The following is a 22,692-nucleotide window of genomic DNA, read 5'->3' on the forward strand; positions in this document are numbered from 1 at the left end:
TTCTTAATTTCGTTTTAGTTTAGTGTCTAATGTAGTGATAACGTTGTGTAGCGTAAATAATTTAGTAGTTTAATTACCCAAGTTAACATTATAATGTTGTTTGTGAATATGACTACAGGTGGAACAGGGTGTTGTGTTCCTGGGTGTGGTGATAACATGTCCAAAAAGTAAGACTGAAAATCATTTTAATATATTACGATCTAATATGAACCAATATTTTCAGAGTACACACTCCATCTGACAGAAATGTTACTAATATTTGGCTTCAGCGGATTAACAATTCCAGGATCGGCGATTCCACCAAAAACTTTAAGTTTGCTTGGGACATTTTGATTGAAAGTGGTTTTATGGAAGCACACTGAAATTTTTTCCACTGTCTGCTTTAAATTTGGCCTGGTAAATAATTGTTAACTTGGGTTGATTGTGGTCAATCCTTACGAATGATCTTACACAGATAGTGTATTTGTATACATGTAATTATTGTTAAATTTATATGGAGTACCAGCGTGTACCTCCATTTTTCACATATTCTAGTTTATGCTTTTCTTTTTAAATGTATACGTTGGGAGATTTAATTGAATTTGATACATTTTTCCAACATACAATTTTTTCCTTTAAAACATGAAGTGGATTTTATTATTCAACATTTTCTCTTAGTTGTTGAAAACGTGTTTGTTTAGTAATTAATTGATTAATCATCATATTTTGAGTTTATCATTGTATAGTTTGAACCATATGATCCTGAATTAGGTATTGAAAATGTGGGATGTGTTAACAAAGTTATCATAACTCATTGTATCCATTACTTGTTATTGCGTTTATTACTTTTTAATATACACTTTTATTTTATATTTTGTTTTGTTTTAATTTCTATCAAATCCATAAAAAGAAAAAATAGCAAAGATAAAAACCTATTCTTAAAATAGCAAAGACAAAAACCAATGTTTTAGTTAGCAAAGACAAACACCACATTTGGTGTGGTTGTTGTCTAGACTCTTCAAAATAGTACGGCCAGATTTTTATAGATTGCGCTAGATTCGGTATCAAAATGAGAGTGATAGAGTCGGCTATCTATACTCTAACTAATCTAAGGTTATGATTTTTTACACGAAAGCGCTAGTGTTTCAAAATTTAGCAGAAGTGACAGGAGTTTGACTCTTAACATGGTGCATTTAGAGGTTATATTCGCATGAGATCCAAGTCATAGGTTTGATGCGTATGACGGGTTGCGCCAGCGCACTGCTTTTGGAGTTGGTGTTCGGTAGAAACTGCTGAGGGTACGCGAAACGAATTTCTAATTTTTAGTGTTCGAATTGTGATTGGGAGTGTTTTGAACTCGCAAGTATTGACTTAAAGTAACGAAAAGACGCTCTTCAAGTCTCCACTTGGACCGCGTCAACGAATTAAATCGATGGGGCGTATGCTCGGCTGGCTCCAGTGTCATTAGTGCTATACAGAAACATTTAACGCACCGCAAGTCCAAACAGTGATTTAAATAGCACCGGTCTTTCATCTTTTCATTCAAAAACACAACGGTGAGTCTTTTTCTCATTAGCATTGATTGGGGCGTTCTGTCAAAATGTCAGGGGTGTGTCTTCACCTGTTCCAGGAAGGCGCCGCGATGCCGTTGTTCTCTAACCTAACGCCGAACATGCGAGAACAATAAAAACGGTACTTTCGGTTTCCTGTATGCGATTTTTTAAGTGATTGGTCGCCGGTCAGCCGCCAGTTATTAATCTTATTCGGAGATGTTACACCAGAGTTGGTGTCCATTATCAAACCAGTATTATAGAGGATGATCTCATCTCCCAATGAAAGTTGTTTATTATAATATGTACGGTTCCCAACAAAGGTGCACCTATGCCAATTGAAAATTGTGTAATAGTTAAGTACTTTCTGCAACTTCTTTAATAAGACCTAGTCTTCGGATTCTTTGAAGATTAGTCATACCGCCCGTATTATGTAAGATAACACTATCTAAACCGTGTGAAATTGGAGAAAGAAATGCTTCTGGACGATTGTTTTTATCGCTTTCGTGGAAATGGGAGCGTACATTTAAGACCTGCTCACATTACTCAACATCTCAACAAATACGGTGCAATTTGTGATTAGATAGCCTTTGAAACTTACTCATTTGTTTGCTTTTTAAATTTGTTGATTAGTGCACACAGTCTGAAAACGGTTCTTTTATCGAGTTCCTAAGAACAGAGGTGAATGATCGTTTTTATCAGTAAATGGGACGCTGTGCTTGCAAATCTGGCGTTGATGAAAGGACTTATTGTGTGCAGTTTTACCCAACTTGAATTCCACCCAAATCCTATAAGACTTTGACCCACGACCGTCCAACCTTTACATTACTTCATACATCAATTGAGTTATTAATTGAAGCATTCCAGTTGAACTTAACAACGTAAGCGATGATTTAATCAACCAAACTGTCACCCGTTCACATTCTTGGATGATTATTGCCATAAATGGATCAGCTTAGCTTGTATTATTCATGCAAATAACTGTTCCTGTTATCAGTTCTAGGACCAGAAGTGCAGTGGTTGCAACTGGTACATTTTTCAGTTATCAGTTGGGATAAAGCGTTGCTGTCATGTAAATATTATAAAATTCTAGTTTGGTATACTTTTCCAAGTTGAGACTCGTTATTATGGCCCTGCAATAACGATTTCCGCAAAAATTATCAGTGGTTTCAGAGTTGTAAAGAACCCTGCCATAAATTATTTCCTAGGTAGTCAGAGAGATCTCAAACCAGGAACGGCTGGCATTTATTAATTTTTTTTTTAATTTCTTTTTAAAATTTAGCAAATAAAATAAATCCTAACACTACTTAGTAAAATTGATACATATATAAAAACAATTAAAGAAAATTTTGAGGGTTTAGTGTCACGGATAACTTTGGCACCAAATGCAAGTTTTGTGTCCGGTGCGATTCTGGTCGAACCCTAGTGATAAGCTGCAACCGCACTTTATGGTCTGCATTGTGAAGAAATTTAACTTTTACACAAAGAAGCACCCTCATAAAAACGAGTCTCAAATTGGAAAAGTATACTGTTAAATTTATACTCGTCTTCAGAAAGTTCAACAGTGATGCATATGAAAGAACGAGTCGGCATTTAAATTGTAACTAAAAAGCAAAGCATTTGTTTGATTTTTTGTCACATAAACATAAACAACAAAAAATATTCGTTCAATCAAAGACATGACTCGAAATTTCAAGGGTGATCGAGAATGTATCGTTTTTTGAGAATTATTATTATTATTAAAGCAAATTCCACGTTTTATTTTTTCATTGAATTTGTTCTTTTTTTGTCTTATTTTAACATTTTTGCTTTGCAGATGAAAATCTAAGCTTTTACTGATGATTCCATTGATTTTAGAAGTTGAATTTTATCGTTTTGAGATATAGGAATTCTCGTTTTATTTCAGTCAATCTCAAGAGTATTTTGCGTCAATTGAGTCATCAAATTAGGCTTTGATTACGCTTCTGTAATCCAGTGATTAAAAATTGATCTCATTTAAATCGATTCAAATATTAGGCGATTCATAAATTTCCATTCAGAATAGGCAACAGACAGACGTAGGTGTTGCTTACTTCGTACGTTCCACTCTGAAACCTAACCTACGACACACAGAAGCGATTTTTATAGCCACAACTATTGTTTATTCGAGATTAAAATAGTTACAATAAACGGATCAAGTGGGATTTAACACTCGAACTTCATAACTCCTTATATGGACCGAAAAGTTTCCAATATAAATTTACTAAAATTATCGATTCATGTTTAAAAAATACAATGATGTCATCTGTGTCTTGCAATTTGTTGCATAAATAGTTGTCACCTTGAATGTTGTTGATTTTACAGTTCCGCATTTAATGGTCGAAACATTTTGTAACTTTGAAAAGGTGAAGAACCAGTGATGTAAACAATTAAATCATTTTTATCTCAGGAATTTTGCAAATATCTCAAATGTAACGAATTGAGCTGTTATTAATGCGGCAAAGATTTTTTTCTGTAAGCCTTTGCGTGCTATTAGTAAAAACTGCGTCAAATGTTGAGCTCTTAAATGAAAAGTCGTTTCTTAATGTGCACGTCTTTGATTAGTCAAAATTAAATTGCACGGAAGCGACTTGCCATGTTTTCTATTAAAATTTATTACTTCTGCGTTTTATTACCAAGATCGGAAACAGAAATCGCAGCTTTCCCTCAATTCATGGCCGATTTTAGATCGATTTAATTGATAAACAATATTTAGCATCTTAGGAAAATGTTGTAAATAGTGAATCTCTGGAGAACAGCAGTTTCTCCGAAAAATATGTGTTATATCAAGCTCGTAATATATGCCCTTATTGACAATTTTCTTATCAGCTACATCCCATGAAGTAAAAAATAATGGCCTAATATTTACATTCAGTTTTTTGAAGTGTTTACATGAGCGCTGATGTTCGTAACAAAACCAGATGGGCATAGCTGTTTTGGCAATTTTGTTTGCCACTTTTTTGTGCTACCGTGGTCAGGTTTGGAAAGATTAAGTTAATTGTTTTAGACTGTGGTGGAATTTGCCTGTGGTTCTCATAATTTAGTGGGTTCAAAGGAATGTCCTAGGCGGAATCGTTTTTTTTTTTCATATCTAGTGATTGTTCGCCGTTTATCTTACCGTGATGACATTTAAGAACAGTGACATTATTACAACATATCCGTGCTTTTGTACATAACAAATATGGAAGCTCTGTTTCAGTACACATCATATTGATCATTTCCAGGCGCTATTTCCATCCTGTTTGTTACGTCTAAATGCGAGCTTTACACGCAAAGACCAAGCTTTCAACTAAGCATGTCTTGTTACTGGTAAATGAAGCGTAGGAGAGTGGTGTGACTGTAATTTGTAAAATCCATAAGATCACGACTGTCAGCGATAGGTTTATCTTTTTACCATCCGTGACGATGTGACAATCCAAAGAACTGTGATTCAAACCTATTTTTATTTTCAGTGATTCAAAGTAACGTGACAGTATTTTTGTAGTCATGTGTAAGAGTTGTTGCTTATTGTAAAATTAGTTGGTAAGGAGAGAAAGTGTTTTTTATTGAGAATGTGGGGTTAACGAACGGTCAGCGTCCGTCTTAAAAAACTGTTTGTATTGTTTAATTTTATTTCCGATATTAAAAATAAAGAACATGTTTAGCTTTATTTTTAGATTAGTTGAACTAGTACTCGTTCAAAAATAGAAATGACGGCAACATGCAGTAAAGGATGAATATGCGAAAAAGTTCCTTTTATTTTCTCAGATAAATTGCTGATATTTATTTTACGACCTGCCATATATCTTGAGGTAGTTATTTGCGGCCAAAGTCGGCTCAATATTCTCCGAGTATGTTAATACCACAGCACCATCTTTTTGCGTTATCGTGTGTTAATTTCCCTTTCTGACTACATCGTTGTATTCTAAGATGACCCGTAGACAACAAGTTGAGTTGACCTCGACGTTGTGTTATCGGTGATAAGATAATGTCCATTAATTGGAAAATAAAAATATAGATAGCGATTATGTCATGGGTTCATCCGTCGACGTCATTCAATCCTCGATTAATTATTCATAACTGTTTTCATTTCACTTCGCATGCATTACATGCCCACTAACATTTCTTTGTAGATTTTTAATTTGCTAGACGAGACTTTACCTTACTACTGCAACACAGTAATAATTGTGGTCTAATTGGTGATCATTAGATTTATGTTACTGTCTCCTGATTGCGGTTTTTGTAACTTCCTTTGCAAACACCTGACCAAAGAAAACACGGAAAACTGTAGCTTTCCCTCATCGATCAATTACTAATGACTGCACTGATTATTACAATTTCAAGTGGAGATTACATTCACCTGTAATTATTTCTTGATTCTTGATTTCATATGATCTGTAATTGTAATCTATGTTGGTCGATGATCGACTTTACGACAACGAAATTAAGAATTATGTGTCATAAACTGTTGATGTTTAAACTAAAATTGATAGTGAGGGCAAATATTTATCTTTTTCATTGTAATGAAATTATAGACTGGGAGAATTTGTTTTATAAAAGCAAATATGTATTTATCAAGAGAATAAATACGTTACTTACGCCAAAGTAAGTGGAATTGTCGGGTCATCGTTACGAATGAAAGTTACACTTTTTTGTGTACTGTAATTTGTTTAACGTGTTTATTTTAGATCGTGAGAACATTTTATGCATCGGTTCTGTTGTCATTATCACCATAAAGGTCGGTTACACATGAGTTTTTATCTTGTCGAGAAAAGCATACATGGCCCAAAAATGGTTCTTCCAGTTAGAGCCAAAGTTAGTACTTTTGTCTTGTAAAAGAAATCCAAATTATCAGTTTAAATAAGTGTAAATGGTAATTTTTTTGCAGTATAATTTGTAACTATGTTGTAATACAACGTATTTTACTTTCCGCGAAGAACCAACGACCGTAGTTACGTCGATAGCACACAGGTTTCATGGTACTTTAACCGTGTCTAATTCTAAAAAGGTAACAACTCCAAGAGGTCAATGTAATGATCTATCTTTCAATTTTTATGACGGGAAAACCTTTCTTTGTTCTTTACTCAATCTCAGCTTAAAGTCATTACACTAATGCAATTAGAAAACTTCACGAATGTAATTGAATCCAGGGTTCACCTAGTAAAATTTCATAGTCGAATCGTGACTAGAAGAAATAATTTAGAAGATAACCTCAATAAATTCCTCGTTGATCATGATTCAGCATCGTTTATTTACGGATAGTTCCAACGGTCATGGTATAGTAAATTCCGACGAAGAGGGAGAGCACCTGTTCAATTAAACAATTGAACTCTGGAGTGCTGCTCTAACACGTTTTCCGTTGTTTGATGAGTCCAGTGACGTCATCTATTTAAATTGTACATTATTCTATCAGGTCGGTCGAGGGAGTTTATGGTGGGAGGTTTAATTTTGGACCGAAATTATAGATGTAACCTTGTAACGTTGGCCTGCAGCCAGATTCTCTCTTCGCCCTGTGTATATAAAATAACATCGACATCTACGCTTCCAGTTGCAAGAGACGTCTTCTTCTGTTATTTCCTTTTGGAATTCTTCTCTAAACTAAGAAATGGGGCAAGACCTTTTCAGAGTCTTTGATGTAGGTGTTCAAAATTAATGGCTCGGCGCTAGACGATGCATTATGAACTGACAACGAGCTCAACGTTTCTAATTATCTGCTAACGTAAATATTATCAGCGACACGTCAGAAGGAAGCTATTTTAATAGAAAGTTAGTTCCGTTGGTGACTGAATTCGCGTGCGGAAGTTCGAATTTTTGGCAATTGAGGGCCTGCGTCTACAGACAACCCTCCTATTATCCTCACGCGATCTAGAACATTGAACTTTCACCAGGGTTGCAGTCGACGGAAACACTTTTTCCATAAATAACCACTAAAATAAAAGGGCTGCGACACCGGAAAAAGTCGTATGTGCACATCACATGTGTCTGTCTGTCGGAGGGTTCCTCGGCACACCCAACCAACCGCAGAATAAATATTTGGGATTTCATTTGGACTTTGTGGTGCGCAGCATTGCAAGAATATTATGTTGCAAGGATGATTTATTACAAAGTAGATGCTTTTAACCTAAATACATGTTTTAATAATGTTTAATTATAAACCAGGTAATAACGATGCACGAGTTAAATGCACTTGACTCAGTCTAGGAAAAAATGAAATGAGGACGCTGTCGCGTCGGTAAATTGATAGGTTTTCTGAAAGCTACTGCACACCATAAAATTGCACCTAGTTTATAACTGAAGCATACATTTCCGGCACTGTAATCTGAATTAACAGGATTTTTCATGAGGGGGGTTGATGGACGCTCCGGTGCGTAAATTACATTGACAGAAACCTTACAATAATTGAGGTCGTAGGATTTCTATTTTATTCCACCACTGGTATTAATAAATGAACTGGTCCGATCAATAAATTACCTAAGAAAAGTGAAAATTTGATAAAACGTTTGAGAAATGGAATGTAATAAAAGCGGTTGTTACGCTCCACTGAGCATTGAAAAAAGATTTTTGATAAGTGGCCCGTCAAATTTCTAGATTAACAAGAAGTGCTGAAAAGTGTAATTGAATGGGCGTTCAGGAACTGCACCGTCCTACGCTTTTTTTTAATAACTGTTGGTTGTAGGTCAGTGATCAATAAATGCTTAAAAAACGGCTAGTCGCAAAATTTATGATTAAATTGGGTCCTGAAACAAAATAACTGAACTTGCGTCTGCGGAATGTTGTTATTAATTTAACATTGAAGCAATTAATAGTCTAGAGTTTAGAGCCTTGAGATAATTTCAAGTTGATGGTCATTCCTGATCTATATCACTGACAATATTATGAATATCTTCTTGAGACTAGACATCTAACATCTCCATGCGTCATACAAGGAAGGAAAAGATCTTGCGTTATGATAAATAATATCCAGACGTGTTCGTGCAGTTCATGACGATTTATAAACCTCATAAAATATCCATTACCTTACGCATTAATTTGTTCCAGCTGCAGGGGATGTTACGACCACTAGTTTGTGTGCCAAGTTAGATTTGATTTGGAATACTAGCGTTTAAACAGTTTTACGATTATCGGTGTCTAAAAGCAATATTATTCTTCAAGGATTGTAAATACACGGTGTTACATCAATTGGGGTCATTTTGCGAGCTACCAATTTATCGTGTTACGTCAAACTTTATTGCTAACTTCTGGGTTATAAATCTAAAGTTATAGAGGCTCTTGTGTGCACACAATGCATTCAATTATAAAGTTATTATGTTGTTATACGGTCATCCACGTATTTAACCGCAGGAAAAATAACTAGACAATTTGTAGACGAGTTCTAGAAGGAATTTTCTCAGCGATCGAATTTTGTAAGTTGGTCCAGGACAAGGGGAAGAAAAACTCGATTTTCGATTTCTCTTCATTTCTTATTCGTGTTATGTCTGCTATAAAAACATTTCCTAAATACAGTGCAACCTTAATATACCGAACCTCAATATAACGACTTCCTCGATTTAACAAATTTTTCGATATCCCCTTGAATTGTCCATAAGATCTCTTTAAAACGTTCCCACCAATAATATGGTAGTTACCCATAGTATGTGATTCAGTCGCGACAATCGAAGCCGTGTGATGTACAGTAATGTAAAAACACTGTTTACTGTTTAGTTTACCACTTGTCCCTGTTGTTAAATACATATTCTAAAAATAATGTGTTTTATCATTTATAAGTAGAAGTTGTTCCCTATTACAAGATGAGTACGTAATGTAACGTGAATGAAACTATTTTTTTACCTCTTTATAACAAATTTTAGACCAACCTTACCTCAATATAACAAACCTCAAATTAACGAATTACTTGATATAACGAATATTTACTTGTCCCCTTGCGATTTGTTATATCGAGGTTGCACTGTAACTTTTTATGCCACAAACTTTTTCAGGATTACGGTTTCTGCAATTTACCACAATTTTGTTTACTTAAGATTACTTTGTTGATTTGTGTTATCGCTTGCGGTGATTTGATTATATTTTTGTTAGATAAGTAGCAAGGAAACCCAATGAACAGGCAAAATATTTTCTCCACATGATAAAATGTTTCCATAGTCTAATATAGAAGTTTTTTTGAATCACTGATTCTTGCTTTGATGCGTACCATCGGTGCTTTCATTACCATAAAATTTTCGTTCTATCCCGTTTGTGTTGTCATAATAACGTTTTACGACAACATAAAAAAAGCCATCAAGGTCTGATTAGTTGTGGGCTGATTAAAATTGACATCTGCTACCACTAGCTTTTATAAAATTCTATAGCTAGGTCGTGGTCGAAGAATTCAGCTAATTATTACCTCGAACTTCCGTTGCCAAAAGTTGGTAAAGCGCGATCATCAAACTATAATAGCATTTTAATGGGTCGTACAGGTTGGGGTATGACAATTCTGGGGTTATTGATCCTGTCCCATGTCTGAGCAAAAATTGCAAAAAGACCATGAATCAGGATCCCGCTCGTTTTTCGTTCGCCCACGTCTGACTCAATATTTGTGGTGAGATTTTTAATTAACGCATTTTACGGTCGCATTCAACAAGGATAGGGCGTCGCGACGTTCCAGGTCGTTGACATTTTGCTTATGTGGGCTCCGCCAATCATGAACTATTCTTGTTTGTTTTTACGACGTTGAATAGAATAGATATCGATCGGGGCTTTGTCTTTTTGGTACTACATCAAGCTCAGGAGGTGGTTATTAATAGGATGTGCTCCGTCAAGTTGAAGACTTATGGATTGCACTGGCATAAGTGCAGATGTAATGTTGTGCTGTTGCGAAGCACGTTTTTTAGATAAACAAATTTTTTCACTTTGTAGCAGTACGTTGCTTTGCTTATCTTCGCGTATGTAACGCATTACTATTTTAAGTAACGCTAAGTATTTTAGCAACATCTGCTCTGATTTTACTATTCTTAGAAACAGGTAGCTATTTATACACCAAGACATAACAAATCAAATCCAAAATTCGTCAAAAGGGCTTTACTGAAGTTCTTCTCGTTTATCGCTAAAGCTTCAGTTTCGTTCCACCAGTTTTTTGAAGAACCTTTAGGAGTGGATTTTCGGCGTGCACAGAATAACAATTCTTGTTTCTGAACCTGGTGGAACTATTCTGTTGCCACAACCTGAAGATTTATTACGTCGGCGATGATGACCTTAGGGTAGACTTTGCCATGTTAACACCTACTTGAACATTGCTCCAAGTCTATTTCTGATCGTAATTGGCATTACACGATCACTTACTTCGGGGGTTTTATCTTGTCCACCGAACGTCGATTTATTGGTGCCAGTTTTGCCTATCTATATTTAGTCGTACCGACAAAATAAAACATGCCATACAAGAGTCACACCCTGTGACATTAATTAGCATAAAATTAAGATCGTTCCTCATGATATCTTCTTCGATAAAACCTGTTGGATGGTACAGGAAGTCATCGTTTTAATTGCCCGCACGGTGGTAATTAAATTTTCCATTTCTAAGCCGATCGATGTAGAATTTTGTTTTTCCGGAATTTCCGGTGGTGACGTGTTCAGTTGCAACCTATTTGTGCAGACCGTCCAGTTTCCAGGGTAACAGGACGGCGGCATTCGATCGATCCGCCACCTCCGAAACATCTGTGTGCCAAAGCCGACGCGTCGCAGCGAGATTCTTGACCTTCTTTCACTTTCGCCATTTGTGGTGCTTCGTTTTATTCGCAATACGTGGGAGCATTACTGCACATTATTAAATCAACAAAGCATGAAGACATTGTTTTATTTCATGTGGTAAGCGAATTACCCGCGACCTTCTGGGCTGCGCGTTGTGGTGTGACCTATTTTCGGTGCTGTGGGTGTCCTAAATACGGGAAAGTGGAGGAGAGACAGGGTTTGGATGGCACGGGGATATTGCAGAATGTTTAATTTCTCGCTTTCTTTCTGTTATGAGTGAGAATTCTTTGTCTGTGTTAAAATGTATTGATTTTTTGCCACCGTTATCCGTGCATTGTTTTTATGAAATTATGAGAATCATTTTAATTAATTTTTTTTTCGTTTAGTGATGCTTGAATAATGTGTTGAATTGCTTTCCGTGTCATTTTTAATTATGCTGGGAGAATTTGTTTTTAGAATGGTACTCTTAATACAATTGTTTTTGGGAAATTGTGGGACTAAAAAGGTAGACAAAAAAATGACATTTTTGCGTTCTGATTCAAGGGGAGTTCAAATCAAAGAAGCTTCAAAGAGCAAGCTGAACAATACGCTCCCATTCAGAAGATGCAGTTGCTTTGTCCATTGAAGTCTGCACAAAACCCTGTTAAAAATTCAAGTGTAGCTAGAAAAGACAAGTTACTTATTTTCTTCAGTTCTTTGCCAAGTGCCGTATAATTACTATGTTACTAAAGCCCACGCCTGTATACATCCACATTCATAAAACCGCAGTGATGGTACTCTCACACAAGTCGTTTGTGGGTAATAGATCCTTTCCCGCTTCATTGTTAATTACAAACACAAACCAGTATACAGCGAGTCGATTTGAAAAATATGTTCCTCGAGGTTAATGATTGCGTGCTCCTCTTGACTGGTCGCAGTTTCCAAGCGGTGTTAAAGCCACCACGCCTTTCGAAATGTCTGTCATCAATTTTACACATACGAATCCGAGAAGTTGTCATTTATTATCATGTCATGGACATTTTTACTGTACCTCATTAAGAAACAATTCCTCGTCTCTTTAAATCATACATATTTTTATGGTCACACTCGTAATCCTAAAACAGCTATTAATGTAGTGGTCGTTAATATTTCAAGATTCTACAAGGCATCCTCCGTTTATCGTGAAGATTTTACGGGTCATGTGGTAAATGACTGCTGAAGATACTTACAAACTATGCGATTCTTGAGACATAAAAGTGAGGAAATTGATTCCGTGTACTTATTTATAGATTGTTTATTTTAAAAGAATCCTTGTTAATCCTAATAAATGAGTCATTTTTCACATATTTGCAAATTTGGGACAACCGTGGGTGCACCAATCATGCGCTTATGCCATTGGTGTGAATTTATTAACGCTCTTCTTTTGTTGCAGATTTAGGATGACGGATAGCAGCGAGGCGGAAATTCCGCCCCAGACCAACGGTCTTTCAGACAGCATGGACGACGAAGAACGTGCTCGAATCCGACCGGTCGAGATCGACGCCGATGTGAAAGAAATGGAACGTCGTAAACGAGTGGAATCGATAATGAACAGCAAAATGTTTCGTGAAGAACTCGAAAGGATTATCGAAACGCAACTGAAAGACGGTTCGGGGACTAGTGGTTTGATGCAACAGATATCCGACATGATGGGCGTGAACAAACAAGCAGGCAACGTTTTCAAGAACTCCAACTGTGTCGTGCCCATCAACGACATTCGTGGCATCGAAGCAATGAGTTATGGCAAAGGGGAGAAGATCCTGAGGTGTAAATTAGCGGCGGTTTTTCGTTTGATTGATTTGTATGGTTGGACGCAAGGATGTAACACGCTTGTCACGGCTCGATTGAACCAAGACGAAGAACATTTCTTGGTTAATCCGTATGGCATGATGTTCCACGAAATTACAGCCTCCAGTTTGATCAAAGTGGCCATGCAAGGCAACGTGATCGAACAAGGCACGACGAACTTTTCCGTGAATATATCGGCCTTTTCTTTACATGCAGCCGTTCACGCTGCTCGACCGGACATCAAGTGCATCATCAACGTCCATACTCCTTCCGTTGTGGCCATCTCGGCCCTCAAGCACGGCATCTTGCCTCTCAGCCAAGAATCGGTAGTAATAGGTGACGTCAGCACGCACACTTATCTTGGCGGTCTCCTAGACCCCGAAGAGAAAGACAAGTTGGCCAGGAATTTGGGACCAAACAACAAAGTTCTGTTGTTGTCCAATCAGGGTGCTCTCTGTTGCGGAGAAACAATAGAAGAGGCGTTTTTCAACGCACGAAATACCGTCCTAGCTTGCGAGTCCCAGCTCAAACTCATTCCCGTTGGACTCGATAACTTGGTTCTGTTAAATGACGAGATAAGGAAAAAATTATACGATGCCGCACACAAAGCTCCAGAAAGCTCTCCCAGACCGGATCAACCCTCAATTTTGGAAGGAAAAGTTGAAAGGAAATGGCGAGTTGGCGGTGTGGAATTTGAGGCGTTGATGCGAATGTTAGATAATGCAGGATTCAGAACCGGATATATCTATCGACACCCTCTCATCAAGGGTGAGGTACCAAGGCCGAAAAACGACGTCGAATTACCCCCAGCAGTTTCTTCCTTGGGATATTTGTTGGAAGAGGAGGAGCTATACAGACAAGGGTAAGAACCACATAAAAATGCTGTTACTTCTGTGAAATTGTAAAAACAATGAATGTTTGAAACTAGGCCGGCGGCTTAACGGCGAAAAAGAGATAAACTAGATCTTGATGGTGCAAGTCATGACCGATTTTATTTATGGTGTCTCATCCGGAGCGCGACTTTTTATGGTCTGTTTAACTGGTTTGGAAATTGAATTAACTGTTGCAGATTTGTAATGACATTGAATGAGCCAAACCCTGCATAAAAACTATTTCACGGTAAATGGGTAATTATTGCGAAATTCTTCACAGTTGATAACACTCAGAACTCTGGTTTTATTTTTTTCCGTGGCGGAAATTGTAGATCTTGGTAAAGGGACATATTAAAGTTTTTTGAATTTATTACAATAAAGTTAAAACGCATAATAAAATAGGTGGAAAACGGCTTCTTCTTATGTAAGTAACATAAACAACAAAAAATTCAACCTATAAAATAAAAAACAGTAATCATAATAAATACATAAGGCGTCATTTTAATAAAAAAGACCCGTAAAATACATTTATTTTGGGACCATTGACACTGTCGAATTTAACACGATCTTTAAAACGATTTTGATACCAAAAAAAATAATTTTAAACTGAGAAAAAAAATGTTTTTTTTTAAAAAATCAATATGCTAATAATAATAATAACAAAATGAAAACAATAATTACAAACTCGCTCCAAGCATATTTTTTCAGTTTTAATTTAGGATTTAGACAAAATAATTGAACGATTTGTTACTATTTCATGATTACAGTCTTAGCATATTCAACAGTAATTTATTTAGTCTTTTTATGAATCCACGCCATCATCCATTTCAGGCCTCTTCTTTAGCGTGCGCGCCAACAATGAACGTCTTAGTTATTATCCTATTTCGACCTTGATAATACGAACCTACTCAAGAATTAGCACGGATGTACCTTCCGAACATTTGTAATTATCACGCTTTAGCGAATTCTCCGAAGCGAGGACCGATCCCTTCTCGCTAATAACTTTAAACACGAAAACTTTAAACGAGATTTCTATAAAACTCTTTAGGAAACAAAGTTAGGTTGTTATCGAAGCGTTCAAGTATTTAATTATTTTGGCCTTTACTGAACAAAGGAACGCACGATTTTGCTTGCAAAGAATATTTACTTCTATTGTTGTTGACAATTTTTCAATTGTGGTTCTTATGTAATCTTCTTTGCAGACTATGGAAGAAATTAGAAGGAGGGAGGAAAGGACACGATCGCAGCCGCTGGTTGAATTCGCCGAACGTCTACCAAAAGGTCGAAATTTTAGAGACAGGAACTCCCGATCCCAAAAAGATCACAAAGGTAGAATATATTAAATTTGAAGATAAGTAATTTTATATAGAGAGATTATTCCTTTATTCCTACAGTAAGTAGCTTCATTCCAAGTAGGCTTTAAAGTGCTAAACCATTGGAGAGTATATGATATTTTATCGATTATATAGTGCAATTTATGTTTATGATATTATGTAGACTGCAGATCTTGATGTGCCATTTCATGTTTTGCTACGCAAAATATTTTTTTGAATTAATTTTATTAGGTTGAATCTCTAACTTTTGCGAACGTTGTCTTGTCGTAAATGTCGCCAGTGATCTGATGCCATATTAAGAGTGCGTATTACACTTGTAATCTTGTAATTTTATCTTCGCTAGTTGAACATGATTTTATGCTTAGCTTATAACGCTAATCTCTAATAAACAAGATGGAAATAACAAATTTTGTCTTTATTAATCCTTTCCTAATACGGCGTTCATTTGCAAACACTAAAAATAATCTCCTTACTAATAGTTTGTGTGGCAAAACCAGTACATTAGAATGTCTGATCTGGCACACATCAACAGGTTTTTGCTCTTCTTTACTTGCTATTATTTTTACCGCATCGCTAATGTGCTGGTTTTGTCTTTCAGTGGGTCGCGGAAGGATCACCAACCCATTCCAGCACACCTGTAAGAATTGATGCAGCGTTGCAGTTCGTGCCCAAAGGTACCAACCCCAAAGAATTCAAACAGAAACAACAACAGGTAATGAGATAATCACAAGAACCGCTCCAAGCTCAACTTTTCTTTTTCTAGATTAAAGATTACAGAAGAGCCGATAAAATATCCGCAGGTCCTCAATCCCATATCTTGGAAGGCGTAACATGGGAAGAAGCGCGAAAAATGCAAGATGCTACCGTCACCCAAACTGGTGATCAAGTAGTATTGATGGGTGCCGCTTCCAAAGGAATTATCCAACGTGGCCATCAACATAATGCGATGGTGTATAAATCACCGTATGCCAAAAATCCATTTGATTCGGTTACGGACGAGGAGTTGGACGAGTACAAGAAAGTGGTGGAGAAGAAGACCAAAGGAGAATGTAAGTTTTAACCGCAATCTACATTTCATTTGAAATTGGGCGAAGACAATGTCTCACCTTGAATTATGCAAGTTGAACCAACTATAACTCACAGAATGGATGATTTGCATATTCATAACTTGTTATCTGTCGTTGACTTAATACGTGCTCACTAGCGTCATAGGACAGACTGCAAGTGCTGCAATGTAAATATATTAATAATAGTCGGCGGATGACTGATGACATCACATCCAACAAGTTGTTAATAACAATCCGCGCTTCGGACAACTGAACAAACTGCAAGTTGAAGTTCATATATTCATGAGCTAGAAAATCAATGTCAAAATCCATTAATTTTATCCTTCAACAATTTATTGCAATTTTATGCGTCTGCTAAAGTATGTACTAATGAGTTACCACTAAAAGTAAACGCTTGGAATTTTGGTAGACGTTTTACATTACCACCGGGTATGGAAAAATTGCGCATAATCTATTCTAGGCACAGTAAACCAACTCCAGCGTTTATTGCCCTGCTAATTAGTGTTTGAATCAATAGACACTGTGTAAGTCATGTTTAAAAATGAAGGAGTGCTTTACATACAAATGGAAAAATCAATAAATGGGTCAAACGTTATTGTTCAGTTAAAACTATTTCTTTGTGTTCTGTAACATTTTAAATGATGTTCAAGACACGGATCGCTCGCATTAACCAACCCGATTATGGAAATTTTACCAGAGCGGAAGTTACAGAATTTCAATAATAGTTTGATATCTTATCATGATACACCAAAGCAATTAGTTTTATTTATAGATTGTTTTCGCTTATTTTTTATAAGTGCGTTGCTAATCGCTTGCGATAAATAATATTAATTTATGTCTGCAATGTTAAGTTCTGATACTATTTCAAGTGTTAACAAGCGTCTGAAAGTATGTAAAAAAGTTGCCGAAATGTAAATAAAATTCACATGATTTTTTATCGTTGTTTGGATAACTTCTTAATTACTAATTAAATAAGAAATCTTCATAGTCGTCGCAAAATAAAGACTGTTTCTTTGTAAAAAATTTACAATTTACTTCGACCCCACTCTTTGTTTTGCCACCGACGTAACCGCAATAGATATCCCAACTTTAAAAATATCTTAAGGAAGTACTCAAATTGTTTGCTTGCATACTTTCCAACAACTGTTCCAACTGGGAACGATGTTTTGATATATTGAAAACGTCTTTATCTCGAATACAAATACGTTTTTATTTCTGTTTTGAAAATTAATTAGTCGCTTGAGTTAAATTCAACAAATAAGTGGTAGATGTTACGTTTATGAGATTTTTTAGTTTTTGAGAATATTTTTATCGATTTGTGCTTTTTCTAGACGATACGGACTACAGCGAATCGGAAGGTTTGTCCTCCGCCCAAATTAACAAGAGAATTAGCGACATCAGGTCACCAACTTCAGTGACAAGTGAAACGGAAGAAGAAAGCAGAGATGGTCAGTACGTCGATAATCATCACTGTCTTTATTAATTTCTTTGTTTCTAGAACCCCAAGTACTTCGGATACAAACCAAACAAGCTCCTAAACCTAGCCAACCCGAAGTTGTTCTGAGTGATGGTGAGTTATAAATTCTAACATTTAAAACGATAGCCGTAAGTAGAGTAGTCGTATACTGTGTGCTTCATTTATTTCTTTTTACAAGTGTATATAAAACGAAAGTGATGGGCGGAGGGTAAGTGTTCATCACTGGACAGATTCATTCTCATTCTAGAGAACAGAACTTGTTAGAGATAGACACTGACCGTTTTTTTGTTAGTTGTCATCCTCCATTGGTGTCTTTGAAATCTCTAAACTTTGTAGATTTAGATTTGATAGATTGAACACTTTGCCTTTGTAGTTGTGAACGACTTGCATGAAAGGTAGCAAATTAGTCTGCTTGTTCCTACTTTATTTTGCATGTGTTTTATTTACAATGTATTTTGCATGAATTAGTGGAAACATCACCCATTGAGCAGTTCCTACGAGCTGAGCGGGTATCCGTGAACAGCTACAAGAGTAAGTCGTCTTCGCCACGCTTGAGGGGCTTCGGGTTCTCGCTTCTCTTGCTGTGACTAACACCTCTTTTGCTTTTTTAACCTTACAGAATTCGTTTTGAGTTATTTTTTATTACCGTCATTGGTCGCTGATCACTCTGTTCCTTTCTTCCAGGTGTAAGAACGGGAATAGTTCAAAGAAACGAACGCTTAAAAGCAAGCCTGCCTTATTACCGCACCAACAATTACGCTGGGCTGCCGAAGGGCTCATATTGCGTTCCTAATCCTACACATTTCCATGTAGTCCGACAAACCTGCATTGCACAACCTATGCGTCCCGTTCTTGTAAAAGTTGGTCCTCAGACTCGGGCCACTCACTATGTTTTCAACAGGTTTAATGTCAGTTGTAATAAGGACAATCAAACTGTTACGATTAATATTGGGAATTATCGATCTGTCTCCCTTGCGATGTCGCTGCAGACTGTCACGGATTTCATAAAACCGTTCTCTGATGCTTTAAACATACTTAAGAGACCTGACTTAAGTGATACAGAGGCTCAAACTACGTATCTCGTCCATGAGAAGAAACCCGAAACGTCTGATTACACTCCTTTGATTGAAAATTTGAACTATGATAAAGAAACTTTTGTTCAAGTAGCAGACGATTCTAACTTTGAAAAGCAAATTTTGATGAAGTTACAAGAGAATTTGATCGCTGATTTGACGAACAGCTCAGGGTCTAACAAAGAGAATGAAATTGAAGAAATGGTCGAGTTTACTGAGAACGACCATGTCGTAACAAATGAGAGCTTGGCAGAAATATCTGACGATGCAGATGAAGAGCACATTATAATAAACGACAGTTTGGTTGAAATTTCTGAACCGACAAGCGACTACAACGACTACAGCGACGACGGTGATTCAGCCGAGAAAGATGTAATAACAAACCAGAACGAGAATGAGAGTAGAAACACTCGCTCAAGCTCATCGCCAAGTATCGACGAAGGTATTTGCGACCTAACAAAATCCTTGTCTTGCGCTCAAATTGCACCAGAACCCGACGAAAACGCTATCAAACTTGGGAACATCGTCTTTGAATACATGTCAGAACAAGGTTTTGAAGTTTCTGATCTAGTCATATTTCCGGAACTTCCAAGAGATACGAACACTCACAAACTAATGACGAAACTACGCTCAGTGTATGAAGAACTGTACGGGAATAAACAAACGAATGAAGAGCGGAGTTATCTCCGTCTCGCATTGTGCGCCTACGTTTTAAGTTTGATAGAGAAAGATGATAGAATGATCTCGTCATCCGACTCCATCGAGTTTCCAATGGTGTCGGATAAGCTGTTTAGTGTCTCCGAAACACTTTCTGCGATTATGGATCACTTCTTTGAGTTAATTTTGTCTCAGGAGGAAAGGAGCGAAATTTTTGAGGATTTTGTGGGGCCAATGGATGTCAAAAATGGAGACGTTCTGCATTCCACACCAGAACCAACTTGCTCACAACCGGATGACAACTATGAGCTTGACGAGGAAGTGACTAGTTTTAAACAGGACCAGGTGCAGAAACCTGGACACGAATCGTACTGGTTCTCTATCGGTTCACCGAAAGGAGTTAAAAAACCTTCTCCTGCGAAGATTGTTATAAATGTTGACGATATCCCCTTGCCACCTCCTAAAGATTTGCGTCAAGGATGTGGAACTAGCAGTAGATCTCTGTCGCCCATTCTTGAAGAAGCTAATCGCAATCTTTTCACGGATTTCTTAGTTACTAACGACGATACCGAAGATGTTTTCGCCGGCGGCGATTCTAAGAAGATTGATTCCGTTCTGTCTAAGAACAATTCAGGTTCTTATGTCGCCTTCGACAAGCCTGAAAGCAACGTAATTGTTTCCACCGGGATTACATTCAACCGTGCAATTACAACGGTTACTTCTGCCTATGTTAAGTCCGACAGCGTTGTCTTCCAAAAAGCAAATTCTAGTCATGAAAATGAGAGTTTTTACAGTGTGGCTAGTCAAAGTGACGACGAGGGAGATTGGATGGGTTTTGAAAACGCTAAATTTTGACATTGTTTATGTTTGAGGTTTTGCTTTATGCATATTTTGTAACTGTTACTATAATAAATCATTTACTTTCGTTCTCTTATTTGAAAGCAGTTAAATAATATCAGTTTGACCTGGTACGTCCAAATATTTATTTCTGTCTGCAAACAAGAAAACGGAAGGTTTAAAACGCACATGCACATTCTAACCCCATTAGTCATCACTGCACATCGCAGAAAAACTAAAAAATAATAACAACAAACTAACAAGGTGGAAGGCTAAATAACTGGAAGGTATTTATGTGTGATTTTTATTTTTACAATTCTTGTTATGCTTGGGAATACGTTCAGTGATGGTTTAGACTGTGATAATTAACATTTTGTTTTTATAGGTGAAAACACAGTGAATGGAGACCAATCAGATGCTCATATTAGTACCTTGTCTCAGAGTAGTAAAGAGGTAATTGTTTGTCAGAGTGAAATTTTAATCTCTAATTTTTTATTTTTTTTTGATAGGATCGCTCCATTTCTGAAGGGTCTCCCAAGAAGGATAAGAAGAAAAAGAAAGGATTGCGAACACCTTCCTTCCTTAAAAAGAAGAAAGAGAAGAAGATTCGTGAAGCATAGGTTAGTCTCACAGAAAAAAAAACTAAATAAAAAATGTAATAGATACGTTATTTACAGGCACTGCCTCCAGAATTTTTATATTGATGCCTCCATCGAGACTGCCAGCGACTCATTTTTTAGTTTAGTATATTCGAGCGCAGCGGCTAGAATTTTTGCACTAAATGTGACAAGGACTTCATTGGTCTAATTATATTTTTAGCTTTATCTGTACAGGATACTATAAAGATTTTATTATAATAATTAATTAACTTCTAAAGTGCGAAATGTAGTGGTGGAGTAATACCTTTAAACGATAGAATAAACAAAACAATTTTCCATAATTACATCTTTGAAAATGTTGATAAACATTGACTGACATCACTCATTGGCTTGTTTATTCTAAGCAATATTTTTTGTTATTTATGTAAATTTATAATTGCTTCTGAATGACTGCAAATAAATAAGTTTATATTTGAGATTAAAAAATAGGCCATCATCACTTTCTTATTTTTGTTTCGTACATAACGGGAGAGGGAGCACATATTTCTACTTTATTATACATACTACATTATTTGCACAAAGTACTCTTTTTATGTATGTTTTCTTAATATTTAAGAAATAAAAAGCTTTTCTCGCTATTTAGTTTGTAGTTTTTTTTTCTTTTGTAGATAAATTATTTCTGTGTGACAGTAAGTACAGTGTGATAATTGTTCCCCCTTTTGATACTTTACTAAAATATTGACTAACAAATTATGTATTTTGGGGTAATGTTGTGCTCTGGGTAGTGGCTTTTTTACGATGCTTTGTGGCAATTGCGCTTATATAGTAACGACGAGAGAATTATTTTTATTCGTAATAAAACTAATAAATTACAAATCACGATGTTTATATTTTTATTTAAAATGTGAAATCAGTTGTTTGTGCCGTAGTTTGTTTGATCTCATGTTTTTCTTTTTGATGGTTTACAGAATTGTTATTGTTTGTTTAGTTTACACGAATCTCACATTTTCGTCGCAGAAATTGTATGATGTCGTTTGTCATGTCTGTAAAACCTAATCATTCTTGGATATTTCCGTCAAGAATGCTTTAGGGAATAACTAGCTGATGTTAGTTCATTTACTTCTGTAAAATCATTAAGTTGTCATCATGTTATTACTTTAACACAGGCAAATAAATTATGTTACGGACACCCTTGATTTATTTAAGTAGAACCCCGAAGATTCAAGACGGAGCGTCATGAATATGAATGATAATTTCTTATTAATTTCAAGAAGGGTTGAAAACGCAGACTGCGACAGACTGCTGTGGCCTGGAACGATTTGATTAAGATTACATCGGTGTCATCCGAGGGTGTATATTAATTATTGGTATATCGATTTTTGTGCGTACATATTGAGGAAAACGAGATATTTGACAATTTAATTTGCGGCAGTCCTTCTGGTAAATTGCTGTGGATAAAATTCCCGGTCGTGCTGAATGGGATTCGCGTTCCAAGCAATGAAGGACCACTTCAGAGTCAGGTGGTTGTGTCTGCTCTCTTGATGTTCTAAATTGCGCCAATTTGAACCGCAATCGTTCTGGCTTTTTAAAGCAGACCGGAAGCGTTGAAAAATTCACTTCCATTTTTTTCTAACGGATGCGTAGGTCGATAGACTGGAAATTTTTGGGGATGGAGAAAAAAGGGTTTCCTATTTAAGTTAATTGAGGCGGTTAAGTAAGGGAAT

The 22,692-nt window shown here is 36.4% G+C and overlaps 1 protein-coding gene across 5 annotated transcripts; it reads left to right on the forward strand.

Moving 5' to 3' along the window:
- Nucleotides 1-1,175: 1,175 nt before the first annotated feature.
- Nucleotides 1,176-22,155, forward strand: hts (adducin 1-like protein hts). Of its 5 annotated transcripts, none has more exons than XM_088039563.1 (11): nt 1,185-1,535; nt 12,658-13,914; nt 15,127-15,253; nt 15,857-15,970; nt 16,022-16,307; nt 17,657-17,773; nt 17,824-17,895; nt 18,271-18,333; nt 20,755-20,822; nt 20,879-20,989; nt 21,032-22,155. In XM_088039563.1, exons 2-10 carry the CDS (start codon nt 12,665-12,667, stop codon nt 20,987-20,989), a joined length of 2,208 nt encoding a protein of 735 aa, XP_087895689.1. In that variant the 5' UTR covers nt 1,185-1,535; nt 12,658-12,664; the 3' UTR covers nt 21,032-22,155. The 5 variants fall into 5 exon arrangements, with proteins under 5 accessions (XP_087895692.1, XP_087895689.1, XP_087895688.1 ...); XM_088039562.1 differs by having other exon boundaries at nt 21,047-22,155; XM_088039564.1 differs by having other exon boundaries at nt 21,060-22,155.
- The last annotated feature ends 537 nt before the right edge of the window (nt 22,156-22,692 follow it).

The sequence above is a fragment of the Gnatocerus cornutus genome, chromosome 6 (genome assembly GCF_029298725.1).
Source record: "Gnatocerus cornutus isolate USDA-ARS CGAHR chromosome 6, icGnaCorn1.1, whole genome shotgun sequence".
NCBI lineage: Eukaryota > Metazoa > Arthropoda > Insecta > Coleoptera > Tenebrionidae > Gnatocerus > Gnatocerus cornutus.